Source organism: Panicum virgatum, chromosome 8N (assembly GCF_016808335.1).
Source record: "Panicum virgatum strain AP13 chromosome 8N, P.virgatum_v5, whole genome shotgun sequence".
NCBI lineage: Eukaryota > Viridiplantae > Streptophyta > Magnoliopsida > Poales > Poaceae > Panicum > Panicum virgatum.
Genome location: NC_053152.1, coordinates 8,692,769 through 8,706,449, shown reverse-complemented (window position 1 = coordinate 8,706,449; position 13,681 = coordinate 8,692,769). Strand labels below are relative to the sequence as shown.

The 13,681-nt window shown below is 43.4% G+C and overlaps 2 protein-coding genes across 5 annotated transcripts; one reads left to right on the top strand and one right to left on the bottom strand.

Annotated features, from left to right (window-relative positions):
- Positions 1–465: 465 nt before the first annotated feature.
- LOC120686391 lies at positions 466–3,726 on the top strand. Its single transcript, XM_039968589.1, has 2 exons — positions 466–1,794; positions 3,184–3,726. The coding sequence occupies exons 1-2, from the start codon at positions 869–871 to the stop codon at positions 3,248–3,250; spliced, it is 993 nt and encodes a 330-aa protein (XP_039824523.1). The 5' UTR covers positions 466–868; the 3' UTR covers positions 3,251–3,726.
- Positions 3,727–4,993: 1,267 nt separating this feature from the next.
- Positions 4,994–10,418, bottom strand: LOC120685730 (putative disease resistance protein RGA3). Of its 4 annotated transcripts, none has more exons than XM_039967804.1 (5): positions 10,216–10,418; positions 10,037–10,117; positions 9,424–9,573; positions 9,262–9,336; positions 4,994–9,120 (listed from the first exon to the last, which is right to left on the bottom strand). In XM_039967804.1, exon 5 carries the CDS (start codon positions 9,094–9,096, stop codon positions 5,290–5,292), a length of 3,807 nt encoding a protein of 1,268 aa, XP_039823738.1. In that variant the 5' UTR covers positions 9,097–9,120; positions 9,262–9,336; positions 9,424–9,573; positions 10,037–10,117; positions 10,216–10,418; the 3' UTR covers positions 4,994–5,289. The 4 variants fall into 4 exon arrangements, with proteins under 4 accessions (XP_039823738.1, XP_039823739.1, XP_039823740.1 ...); XM_039967805.1 differs by having other exon boundaries at positions 9,262–9,326; XM_039967806.1 differs by lacking the exon at positions 10,037–10,117.
- Positions 10,419–13,681: the final 3,263 nt, after the last annotated feature.

Below are 13,681 nucleotides of genomic sequence, written 5' to 3'. Positions count from 1 at the left end.
TATCATTAGCCCATTTTGCAATAGAGAAGGCAAAAAAAAAAACACAAACAATCAAGCTAGAATTATTGACCTATCGAAACAGCTACACCTCTACTTGCATGTATCGTATAGGCATGAAAAATATAAACTTTTATGGTTTATTTTTTATATTACACAGTACAACTCAGATATTCAGTACATACGCATACTCACCCCTACGCTCTGACATTGTACAACACACAACACTTGTCGCCACAATACATCAAATCCTTTCACCACCGTCTTAGAAAAAATAATAAGTCTCTGAGTTTCACCATTTCGAATTTTCGATTACCAGATCAGTTTCAAAGTTCACTCCAATTTGTGGCATTTTGATCGCTACCAGCCTTTCACCCCCCACAAACACAAGAGCCTCTCGAAAACCCCGACTCCTCTCCACGGTGTGAAGTGTGAACGGCGCCCTGTCTTCATTTACTCCCTTGCAGAATAAAAGCTGACGTGCCGTGCCGCGCCCATGGCGTCCGTCCGGGATCGGGAACGCACCACTCCCAGTCTCCCACCGCCGACGAGATCCGGCACGCAAACTTAACGCCGCCGGGGAGATAGTGGGGGATCTTGAATCGGCGCGACGACTCCGACGCGCCCACCCGCCATCGCTTTCCGCTCACCTCATCACCCTGCTGGCCTCCCTCTCCACCCTTCCCCTGGTTGCGGCTCGACGACGCCGTTAATACCCCGCCAGGCGCCAGCTAGCTCCGCCCCCCTCCACCTTCCTCACGCGCGGGAACACCACCTCTCTCTCTCTCTCTCTCTCTCTCTCTCTCTCTCTCTCTCTCTCTCTCTCTCTCTCTCTCTCTCTCTCGGTTGTCGACTTCTTGGGTTGCTAGCGATGCAGCGGCGGGCGGAGTTCAGCTTCCCGGGCTCGCCGGTGCGGGGGCTGCCGCCGCGGGCGTCGCCTCTGGGGAACGCGATGGCGCCGCGGTACGGGGAGGAGGAGTTCCGGTGGCTGCAGGCGTCGCGGCAGGCCTCGCCGGACTACAGCTCCGGCGGCGGGTCGGGCACGCCGCCGTCGCCGCAGCTGTGGGCGTACCAGCCCGACCTCCACCGGCCGTACCCGGCCTCCGCGGGGAGCTCGCCGTCGCGGGCGCTGGCCATCTCGGGGTACCGCCGCGAGATGCTCGACCTCGTCCGCGGCCTCCCCGAGTCCGCCTACGAGCTCTCGCTCCGCGACATCGTCGAGCACCGGGCGTCCTCCGCCTCGCCGCCCCCGCCTCCCGAACCCCTGCCGGAACCGCCGAACGCCGCCGCCCGACAGAATCACACCGACGCCGCCGCGCAGGCAAGCGACGAGCCCGCCGGCACCAACAACGACGCCACCGCGGCGGAGGCGCTGGTCCAGGACGGCAAGAAGCAGAGCGGCTCCGGCAAGAAGCAGAGGACGATGCGGAAGCAGAGGAGCCGGAGCCTGGAGCGGAGCGTCAGCCTCGACACCGGCCTGCTCATTAAGTTCTTCCTCCCGCTCTCCATCGGCCGCAAGAAGAAGGTCTCGCCCCGGCCGGACGCCGCCAAGGACGGCAAGAAGAAGGACAAGGAGAAGAAGAAGCAGGGGAAGAAGAAGAAGCAGCAGCAGGAGGCAGCGCCGGCGCCGGCGCAGGAGGAGGAGTGGTGGATCAAGAGCGAGTTCAGCGAGGTCAGCGAGGCCGGCGGCAGCAGCCGGACGAGCAGCACCGGCAGCAGCAGCAGCAACGGCAGCATGAGGAATGGGCATGTCAATGGCAGCGTCAACCCAAGAGCTCCGGCAAGGAGTTGGAGCAGGTAATTTCTCTGCCTTTTCTCAATTTGATGAAATGGTCGATTTTTAGCAGTATGGTTTGGGAATTTATTTATTTTGTTACAAATTCTCCATTTTTTACGGGAAAATATACAGTTTTGTTTGGACGTTTTGCGATCTTGGGTTGGGGAATAATTGCAGTGAAAATTAAGGTCAATGGAGGTTCTAGTTTGGATTATCTCTTGAAGCTGGTTGACACTGTGATACTTAAATATTGGAATTCAAGCTAGCATATTTCAATCTCCATAGTCCATATTGTACAAGTTTCCTTTAGTGGAAGAAAAGGGAGAGAAAATTTTGGCTTTGGCATTAAAGAACGAGACAGACTAAAGGAACTTTTTAAACAGAGGGAAGAGACAAATTTCTGTTCTAGAAGATCTCTTTCTTTTTTAGTAAAAGAAATGAGCAAATAAACTTTTTCAGCACATGGAGGAGACAAACAGCTGTTCTAGACTTCTAGTCTTCTAGAACACAATTTCAAGATTTGTTTCAAAAATTAAAAAATCACACTTTTGGCAAATAGTACCAACTACTGAAATACAAAAATCCAAGGACGTAGATGGCAGTAGACTGAATCAAAGCACACCCTAGTCAGAAAATGCGTCCCAGGGTGCTTAAAATCGCTTCAACTCACTGTGCCCCTTTCTGGAAGCTAATGTGAACTCACTGTGCATCAAGTATGGAACGGAGACAAACTGGTCAACACGGCAGAGTCGTTGCTTGAAGTCAATTCTTGTTGCATCACAACCCAACTTTGCAGTCAATTCCTGCTGCCGAGCTTTTTCTCTCCTTGGCAAAACCCAAAAGGGGGCATGACTTCACATGATCCCTATTTCTAAAGTTTTCTTCTCCTTTTAGTTCCAGAATTTCTTGGGAGTTTAGAGAATTTCCCATATGTCTGTTCATTCTTAAAATCCTGCAGTTGCATGAGAAGCTCTTTTATGCATTGGTTACCTAGATTTCGAATTCCATAGATTACAGTACTAATCGCAAACGTGAGTGTTAGCCGTTATCACTTGAAATCTAATAATCAGATAACAGGTTACTAGTCTTCCTTCTTTTTTGTTTTATATGGCATTTCATCTTTGATGCATGAATAGAGTAAGTGGCAGTTGGATTGGATCCAAATTCATCTATTTGGGACGTAGTAACATATATAGTATATCTGTTCATGTTGCCACTTTCACCTGAAGCTCAAAACTGTCACCTGAAGCTCAATCATTGCATATATGCTTTATGTCTCATTCTGAAATTGCTAACCAGATCATCACATTCCCACTAACAACCACTGGAGATATGTATTTCAGTTCATGACAATACCCAATCTAATCATCGCTCATCTAATCAGCTCTTGTTTGTTTAATTTCACGCAGAAAGCGAACTGGGTGCTATCCTTTCTTCAGGGGAAACAAGAGCAAAAATGGAGTAGGCCAAGACTAGAATGATGACAAGGCCACCATGAAAACGAAAATGACTCTCTCTGGTGAGCCGTTCTTAGAAATCATCAGCATTGTCACTCAGCACGAGAAAGCTCAAGAAGGCGACAGATCTCCACAGCTGAACTGATGCAAAGGTCATGCAATGGCTGATTTTGTACACATGTAGTGGCATCTTGGCAATCTCAGCCTTTTCCTTTCTCCATGGCATGTGATCTCCATGGTGTAAACAAAAGGACATATAATTTAGGGTCCAATAGTATGACTGGTTCAGACATCATAGAGATCGATGTGGGACACATCAGTGGCACCATTGTATACTCGCTCAATCTTCTGTATTTTCTTGACGCATTCAAATCTCTCTCTGTCTTGTACTATCTTCTATTTGTACATGTCCTATGGCACCTTTGGCTTCTGAGACTAATGTACACTTTTTGTTAGTACTTGTGAATAGAAAACAGAGGTTGTGCATGGTGCGCATCAGCGCGTTTTTTAAGTGTCATCTGTTGGGTAGCTTGTCTTTCTTGGCGAACCATTTTTTTTCTACAAGCTTGTGTTTATGTTTACCAAATGATCAACGACAAGATCCCAAGATATCTACAAATATCCATTTTTTAGGTCAATGTATGGATCATATGGCCCTATGGTTATATTATTTTATTGCTTTGCATGATACCTGTTACCTAACAATGTAGTAGGCCAAAATAAGGCGACTTTTTTAGACTTCATCATTTGTTGAAATGGAATGCAATGGAAAGAACCGAACAGATCAACAGCTGATGGTACGTGGAGCCAAGGAATCTGGCATTACGTTTCTAATTATAGTTCAGATGATCAAGCAAGATTTTGTTGTTATTTGCAGCCACTCAACCAAAGTACCTTAATCTCATACGTTTTTTTTCATTCTTTTGCAGCCTTAAATTAATGGATGTTGAATAAGGATCTAAAATTTGCTAAAGATACTAGCAAATTTTATAAAACAAAAATTATAAACAGAAACTCAACAAACATGAAAGTGATCTCAATCCTAACTTCTTGTTTGTGCACTCAAAAGAGAAAACCAGGATCCCTTTTCAACGACACTGGAACATATAGGAAACACGAGTAGAAGTTGTAAGCTCTGTCCTATAATGGAATAGGTATAATCATAGAGATTCCATATACATATATTTCAGGACAACTTCAGTCCAGATAAACCAAAGCTGACAATTCAAAAACATCTCAACCCGTCATATATATTGCTTTGAGGTACCAGTGATATTAATGGCACTTCAAGATACAGAAACTGTTACAGTAGAAGAATCCAGATGGAGCAAAACTGAACTTGATCAAATATTGATCAAAATGAATATTGGCTAATTTGTGGGCCATTATGACCATTTTTGTGAATGTGAAGGTGGCAGGGCGACTTTCTTCCCTGCATGAGTACATGGTGCTGAAGTACTTCACTATGAGAGTAAAACAGAAATTTATTTAGAACGCAGATGAGGATGCGTTTACCTGATGCAATCGTCATCTCATCTGACAAGAAAACTAATAACACTGTTGAAAACAAAAGCAATGAAGCAAACTGTCTTGAAAGGCAGATTTGAAAACCATTACCTCCTTGCTAGATGGATGAGACTTCTTACACAAATGGAAACCGTCAAGTAGGAAAAAGATCAAAGATAAATTGGAGTCCCAAGTACCAACATGGCTACAAAAAATGAAGATGAAGAAACATGACAAGGAAAAAAAACCATAGCAGTACACGTTAAAGCAACTCTCATACTCCAGATTTATTCAATCAAGACTTTTGGTAAATCAGGATTTTATCAGGCACCCCAACATAACGGTTTACACATCATTTGGAAACCAAGATGTTAGCAAAATAGTTACAGGTGCTGGGAGACTAGGTGCTGTCCCTCAGCTCCCCTGATCTAATAGCACATCACATGTGGAAAACAAGATGTTAGCAAAATAGTTACAGATGGTATGACCAATTTGGTCCTTCAATGTTCATTTGTCCTGGGATACTAGGTGCTGTCCCTCAACTCCCCTGATCTAATAGCACATCACATGTGGAATATGGGAGACATGGTGCCAGTCGTCTCCAACTTCTTTCTTGTAACGTTGAGCCAAAACAGGGCAACCAGTAATGGACAGACTCCGAAGATCAGTTAGACATTTTATGGAATGGGGGAGGGATTGAAGGGCAGTGCAACGGTCGATACGAAGCAATTGAAGTGCAGAGAGTTGTCCAATCCAGTCCGGCAGCATGCTCAGTGCGCCACATCCTTCCAAGCTGAGAACTTGGAGGGAGCTGAGGTGCTGAATGGCCTCAGGCAATTGGCTCAAATTTACCCAGCCAACAACTTTTAACTCAACAAGGGACGTAAGGTCCTTGGTCGATTGAGGGAGGCTGGCAATCATTGGAGTCCTGACAATACTCAACTCACGTAAAGAGCGCAGTTCGCCAAGCCACTCGGGTAGTACATCAAGGGTGGAACATGCATCGATATGCAGCCGCTGCAGGAATTTGAGGCTGTGCATGCTCTCCGGTAACTCTCTCAGGTCATCACAGAGGCGAATTTCCAAGGTCTCCAGTTTAGTTAGCTGCAGCAGTAACTCCCAACTAGTTGATGATGCTGTCATTTCTTCCAGTTTCAGTTTCTTCAGGTGAATCTCTGGAAGTGTGCCACAGGAAGACGAGGATTCATCGGCATGAGTATGAAACCGACGGGAGGAGGAGCCATCTGGTGAAATCAGGTGCTCATTGCTTTTTACCAATCGCAATTGCTCCAAAGATTGCGGGAAGTAGGGCTTCACATTCAATTTCGGGCAGTTCCCTATGAACATAGCTGATAGGACAGGGAAACAGTATCGCACTCCCTCTTCTTCCTCCCCAATGTCTAATCCACTTGTCGTAGTCCACAGCTCTTCCAAACTAGGCATTCCCTGGAGATTAAAGGTCTTCAGCGAAGGGAACTCCACAAGTACTTGCATATGCTGCAAATTGGGTAATTGTTCCAGCATCAACTGAGTTAGACCATTGAAGCGAGGTGGACTGGTTTTATTGAAACTGCCATCCAAATATGATGAATCACATTGCTTCATCATCCAACAGGGCAAACTTGGACCCCGATAACCGCAAATTTCCAACACTGTAATTTCTGGTGGTGGTTCAAGAGCACACAACACATCCAGGTCATGTTCCATGTCTAATACTAATTCTTCTTCCATTCCACTTGAAGACCACCATGTCAATTTCAAACATTTTAAGGTTTTCTTTTTCTTCAAGCAAGCCTTCTCCGCGTAAATTGGATCCCTCAAATATCTAAGGTTCGTAATTTCCAAGTGACCACATAACATATCAAGATCTTCAAGCTCCAAGATGCTAGCATCATTCTCACCACACCTGACAACAAACAAGCCAAGCCTCCTTAATCGGATCAGTTGTCCAAACCCTAATGGCATGCCACAGAGTCTCCAGCAGCCCTGTAAATTCAGAATTTCCAGCCTTTCCAAGTTCCCTATATCTGTAGGCAACTCAGCAAGTTCTGTGCAGTACTCAAGCTCTATACACTCTAGAGTACCAATCAGAGTGATCCATTGAGGAAGTACAGTAATGTTAGTATTAGATAGCACCAAGTTATGTAGTCTACAACAAGCAAATGTACTTGGCAGGTCTTTAAGATTTGAACAACCAGATAAATTTAGTGTTTGTAAGTTGCTAAGTTCACCAACCATTTTTGATGGAAGTTGCTGCATAGCTGGAGATGCAGCAATATGCAGCACCTTTAGGTTTTCAAGTTTACATATGGAGTTTGGCATCTCTCTGAGATTTGCACAGAAATATAGTTGCAAGCTTCGAAGTTCTCGACAATCACCAATAGACTGAGGCAAACTCTCAAAATCATTGCATATCAATAACTCCAGAGTTCTCAGCTTCCTAAGCTTGCCAATAGACTCAGGCAACCTCATGAAACCTCCACAATACATAACATGAAGGGCCTGCAAGTTCCAACAGCCTGAGATAGCTTCTGGAAATTCTGTGAAACTAATGTGACAAATTTCAAGATAACCAAGATACTCCGATTTCAATATGGAAAATTGACCAACAACTGTTGACTGCAGAATAACACTGCGGATGTAGAAACTACTCTTAATGGATTTGTCAAACGATGTGTCACCACCATATACATAAATAGCACGGACCTTGTCAAATAAGCCCTTGCCAACCTTCTCGGCAGATGACATCAAAGATAAATATCTGCATCTAGGAGTACAGTTTGTGGTAATAGTGTTCGGTACAGATGTCGCTAATTCATCCTGTAAAACCAGTCGGGTGAGATCATGAATAAGGTCATGCATTTTGTATACTAATTGATCATTGCACCAAATCTGGAAAGAATCTTGAAGAAAGCCCACTTTCACAAGAGAATCAAAGTAGTCACTTCCTATATCTTCTGGATCACCTTTATTCATCGTATTGATAAAGCCATGGGCCATCCATTGTGCAATCAAATGATTTTTTATGATTTTATAGCCTTTTGGGAATATAGAGCAGAATGTAAAGCATTGCTTCAGATTATCTGCCAAGTGAAAGTAGCTCAATTTCAAGGATGCAAACACTCTTTCATTTATAGTCTCAACATTCCATAAATTGCTCTCTTTTATAGCCTTCCAAGTATTTATATCCTTCTTGTCATAGAGGACACTGCCAAGAGTTTTGATTGCTAGAGGTACCCCACCACATCTCTTCACAATCTCTTTCCCGACCCATATGAACTCAGATCCCAAATCTTTCTCTGCCCACCCAGAACATTTAAGGAACAAGCTCCAGCTCTCATAATCTGATAAGAACGTCAAGTGGAATATATGTGTTGATTTAACTGCTCCTGCAACCTTTTGATTACGAGTAGTTAGCAAAATCTTGCTTCCAGGTGCACCGGTGTTTACATGTAGCATGAATTGTTCCCAGTCATCCTTGTTCTCATGCCATGCATCATCAAGCACAAGAAGAAACTTCTTACCACTCAACATCTTTGAAATTTTTTCGACCATGTGCTGCCTTGCATGATTTTCTGACTTCTGTTTAGTGATAGCTTCAAATAGCTTGCTGATAAGCTTTTCCATGTGAAATTCTTGAGATACATGGATCCGAAATATTGTATCATTAAAGTGCTGCTTTACCATGTTGTCATTGCAGATATGTTTGGCCAAAGTAGTCTTGCCAGAACCACCTAGCCCAACAATAGAAACTATCCAACCATTATCTCCTGCGCTGCATTCTACAAGCTTAGATATAATCTCATCTTTCTCTTTATCCCTTCTGGGTATTTTTGATTCTTCGACACTACTCAACAAAGACAACTCTGCAGTTCCCCTGTTTCTGCTCATAACATAATAATCCAATGGTAAATTATGCAGTATAGTATTGATGTCGCTTCTTTGTTTCACAATTGCAGCAAACCTCACCTTAATTCCCTTGACTTTACGTGCCATGTTGCATCGGAACAGAAATGACTTTGGTTTTGAACAGAAGTAGTGACCTATACCATGGTTTCCATCATAATCACTGCCGATCTTGTATTTCTCAGCGTCTAGATGAACATCATCTAGTAAATCAACGACATCATAAGCTACATCTTTCAATTTTTTCACCCAGAGAAATGACGGGCAACTATCAATGTCTGTATCACGAACTGCTGAAAGACACCTTGTAATCTCTCCAAGTATGTCCTGGAGCTCAGAGAGATCTTTTGTCACACCTGCTATGGAAGCAAACTCGCTAGTGATAAGTGGAACTAGCTTGTTATCAGCAAGCTTCAACAGTGCAGATGCTAAAGCAGCCTCCAGTCCGGTCATATTTCAAAGACTCTAGTTGAAACCCTGTGGTTGAAAATAAAAAGAAACAATTATATCATGTGGCAACATTTCTCGTCAACCATGGTATGCGATTGAGAAATAGCAGGGAAAGAGATTTCGTCTGAAAAGCAAAGTATGCGATTGAAAAGGCTGAAGAGAAATTACCATAACAAAGCCTCCAAAACTGACAGGGCAGTAGTATGCCACTTCTTCTGATAAAGACAATTAATCTGGGAAGAACTGGCAGAAGAAATTAATCTGGGAAGAAAGCAGGGAAGGGACCTGGCAAGCTTGATAAAGCAAGAACTGGAACTTATCAGACAATACCTGGAATTCCAACTCGGATCAAGCCCCTTTCTATATTCCACCCCCAGACATGGCACCAAGTTTCACTCTATTCTCGAAATCTTTTTCCAAAAGACACTCTGTTCTCGAAATGAGAGGAGCTTCCTTTGGGCACCACGATTTCAAGATGAACTGTAGAAGGTAAGTGATGTAGCTTAGCTAGAAAATTAAGGCTCACATGCTTGCAAAGCTGACAAGATTAGGGACCGCATAGTACACATATATGAAAATGATTGGCTGAGTGAGCTCAAAGCTATCCACTTTATACTAGCTGCAAGGCTACAACTTTTTCTTGGAATCAACAGCAGCTAAAGTACAGGCACAGTAGGGTTAGCAGTGAAAAAGTAGTTTGCAGGCTCATTTGGTTGAGAAGATGTAGTAAAAGAGACTAGTAATTTAAATTTTTAGTGAGTGGCACGAATGTAACTGCATTATACGAGTGTCTATGGGTGTTGATTTGTTTTTGGAAGGGATACTTGTGACCCGTCTTCGTAATTTTTATTCTCTCTTGTTAATGAAATAATCCTACGTTTTTTAGATGAAAAAAAAGAGACTAGTGAATGGACAGCGGCAGTATGACACTTGTGCTACTTACCAGTTAAGTTCCTGAGTATGTGTGGTGCTCATTGAGAAGATTCAGAAATCAGAATAGAACTTCGACTGGTTAGCAGATGAACTAGAGGAGAAACCAGAAACACATATGCATAAGGAACTGGCAAACACGATAAAACAACGAAGGAAACTTATTGCGATGTGCAGGATCAGACAGGTTACCTTGAAATGGAGCTGGGATCAGCGTCTTTCTTTCTCCTACTCCATAGCACTGAATTTCACTATGAGGCTCAGCTTAGATAGCAGATAGACCATTTGTTCGTTTGGTAGCTCCAGTAATTTTAGCAAGAAACGCGTTAGCGACGACTTGGGCTATCTTAAAGTCAAACTAATGGAAAACGAAGGCTTGGGGAAATTTCCTTGTTGAAGGGGAAGAAAAAAAGAATCTTGCCACCTCCGCGACTTTAACTCCGTTGTCGGTACTTCTTGCCAATAGAAACCACAGAAGCGTCTAACTGGAAGCAAAACTTTTTGCGAGCTCTGGAAAGGAAAAACGATTAAGGCCTTGTTTAGTTCACAAATTTTTTCCTAAAGTACTCATCACATCGAATCTTCGGACACATGCATGGAGCATTAAATGTAGTTAAAAAATAACTAATTACACAGTTTTAACTGATTAGCACGAGACAAATCTTTTAAGACTAATTAGTTTATAATTGGATATTTGAAAGTAATCGGGTGCTCGTAGCATAAGAGGGGGAGGGGTGAATTAGGCAAACTAAAAACCTTAACCTCAAGCTCCAACTATTTGCACATAAATTTAAACTAAGATCAAGCTATCTAGATGTGCAACTAGTGTTCAACTAGTGTGAAAACCCCCATCCCAAAAGAGTTATGCAACCTATACCCAATCCTATCAAGATTCTACTCTAGAAAGTAAAGACAAACAAGGATTGCAATAAGTAAATGTGGAAGCTTAAAGAGGGATGCGAGAATGCAACCTCTTGGGACACGAGGATTTAACCCGTGGTTCGGTTAGCCACAAAGGCACACCTACTTCCACGTTGTTGAAGCACTCACAAAGAGTATTGCTTCTCGGCCACCAATTCTCTTCCATGAACAATCATGGTCACCTTGATCCCGGGTTCCACTAAGGAGCTTCTCCACCAAGGAAGGGGGTCTTCACGCCCCCCACACAAAGCTTGTCGTCGCCGCTCCACACCAAGCCGGAGGGTCGAAGACGTGCCGGCGAGTCACCAAGACTCCAAGGATGGCCGGCTCACCGAGATACACTTTTGTTCACACAAGAACTAGAGCACAAGGCTCACAATCTTGCTCACTCACTCAAGAGCTAAACTAGTCATAAACCTAAAGATGTGATCACTAAGCACTTGGGTTGGCTTGGAGGTGTCGAGGATGTGTGTAAAACTTCTTTGAACTCCAGCAACATCAAAATACCCGGGGGAACCCATATATATAGCCCTCTCAAGGAACTAGCCGTTTTAGAGCCATTAATCTTTTTCTGCGCATAGCGTCGGATAATCCGACCTGGGGCCTTCGGATGATCCGGTGTCTCACACACCGAGGTAGCCGTTGGCTTTTCAAACTGCTGTCTTTGCACGGGTCGGATAGACCGACGCTTTAATCCGAACGGCGTCGGATCATCCGGTCTGCAGGACTTTTCTTCCTCTGTGCTAGCCAGGCTGACGTCATTGCTTCGGTGTGTTTATCCGACGTTGCTTCGGTTGATCCGGTCCCACAGAGAGCGCCTTGATCCTCCAACATGCTCTCTGAGTAATCATCCGACGGTTAGTCCGACGGCCATCAACTGCTAGCGTCGGATCATCTGGTCCTGAGTTCTTTCTTCAGTTGAGCCTTGAACCTTGTCAGAGTTGCTCCAGTGCCTCTTGATTTCCCGCGTCGGATAGTTCGGCTTCTTAGGTCGGATAATCCGACCTGATGGTGTTGGTTTATCCGGTCCTACTGAATTTGTAGAACTCATCCAAAATAGCATTTCTTTGAGTTCTTTCTTCGTGATTTGCTTTGTTAGGGCTTTTTACTTCACTCTAGGGACCTGATGAGATACACTTGACACACACGTTAGTCCCAATGATTGCGTTGTCATTCGATCATCAAAATCACTCGAAATGGCCTAAATGGGGCCATGTTCGTTACAATCTTTGGTGATTGATGACAACACAATCAAAGCAAGCACAAATTTACAAAAATTGACAGATTGAACCACTTACACTTACTTGGATGCTTACCACCATCCAATGTCGGCTTGGACTCCCCCTAAATACATGATTTTCCCCCTTTGGTTCTCCCCATATTTCTCCCCCATTGGAAGACATTCCTCCCTCTTTGGGAGATACTTGCTTTGATCCACATTTCTCCCCCTTTGGAGTCAAATAACCTAAAAAGGCCTTGCAAAATAATAGAGCTCAAAGGGAAAGTTAGTAGCCTAGGAAGTTAGTCCCATGAATCATGATCCAATTTTATGATATCGATGAAAATACCACTTGAATAATTACTAAGGTGGATCACAAAACATAAAACTCGCATGACATGAGCTAAGCTTTCCACAAGTGTGTGCACAAAATGATGATGTGAAAATCAAATGCACAACTAGATATTTAGATCAAGAAAGCTTAGATCATATCATGCACGGAGGTAGCTCTAAAGAATAAAGAAATAATAAATACCAATTGAATGAGTTTTAGAACCTTGCATACCTCCGGGGGTTGACTTAGTTACCTTGGTTGCACCACTTGAAAGAAGAGGAGTGAGAGGCACTTGGGCACACCAAGGTGAACAAAATGTATGAGCACATAGCCTATGAACTTAGATATGGAAATTTAAGTTCGATAGAGCATGACTCAATATGCAAGAAAGCACAAAACTTTATCTAATCACTCTTATAGAGTTATTAATTCACATTGAGCATGAACAACATTCTCTTAGAGTGTTAACTCCAGAAAGAGACTACAAAAGATAAACTTGCAAACACGTTAGTCTCCAAAATCACAAACCATAGGATGAACTCCCCCTAAATGTGTGCATTTAGTGTTTGAATCACCAAGTAAAAGTATACACATTGTTTATGACAACAATGGGAAGTTTACCCTATAGCTTGTATTCATGGTACAAAAATGAAATATATACCTCATGAAGTCCATGTACCATGAAGAGGTGATTTTGTGTAGCTTTCTACACACTTAACAAACCATGTGAGTTGCTCATGAGTTAGAGTAAGACATAAGCAACCCACCATATATAACACTAGGAAATGCAACGCATGCAAATAACCTAGCAAGAGTAATGGAGCTACATGATGCATGAATTGAAATCTAGCTACCATTACCTTATGGGGGACTTGGGTACCAAATGTCCATGTTGTGAGCTTAGCTTCTTTGGCTTGAATCTTCTCATCATCTTGTGAGCTAAGCCTCCAAATCCCCCAAAGCCGATCCTTGGGTTTCAAGTATCTTTTGGAACCCACACCATTTGAGCCCCCTTCATGTTGGTGATGACTTCCTTGGGCACCCAAATGGAGCGGTTCCAACTCCAATCCTTCTTCCCAACCTTATGAACAACCACTTTTCCATTGTCCTTCTTCTTGATCATGTAGGTGGTGCTTTTGCTTTTGTTCTAGAGGTTTGGCTTGGTGTAGATGAGAGAACTCTTG

Bases quoted from the DNA above. Each gene is read 5' to 3' on its own strand.
- LOC120686391 (XM_039968589.1), top strand. From the start codon at position 869: ATGCAGCGGCGGGCGGAGTTCAGCTTCCCGGGCTCGCCGGTGCGGGGG. The intron at 1,795-3,183 runs GTAATTTCTCTG...AATTTCACGCAG, and splicing joins CCGGCAAGGAGTTGGAGCAG to AAAGCGAACTGGGTGCTATC.
- LOC120685730 (XM_039967804.1), bottom strand. From the start codon at position 9,096: ATGACCGGACTGGAGGCTGCTTTAGCATCTGCACTGTTGAAGCTTGCT.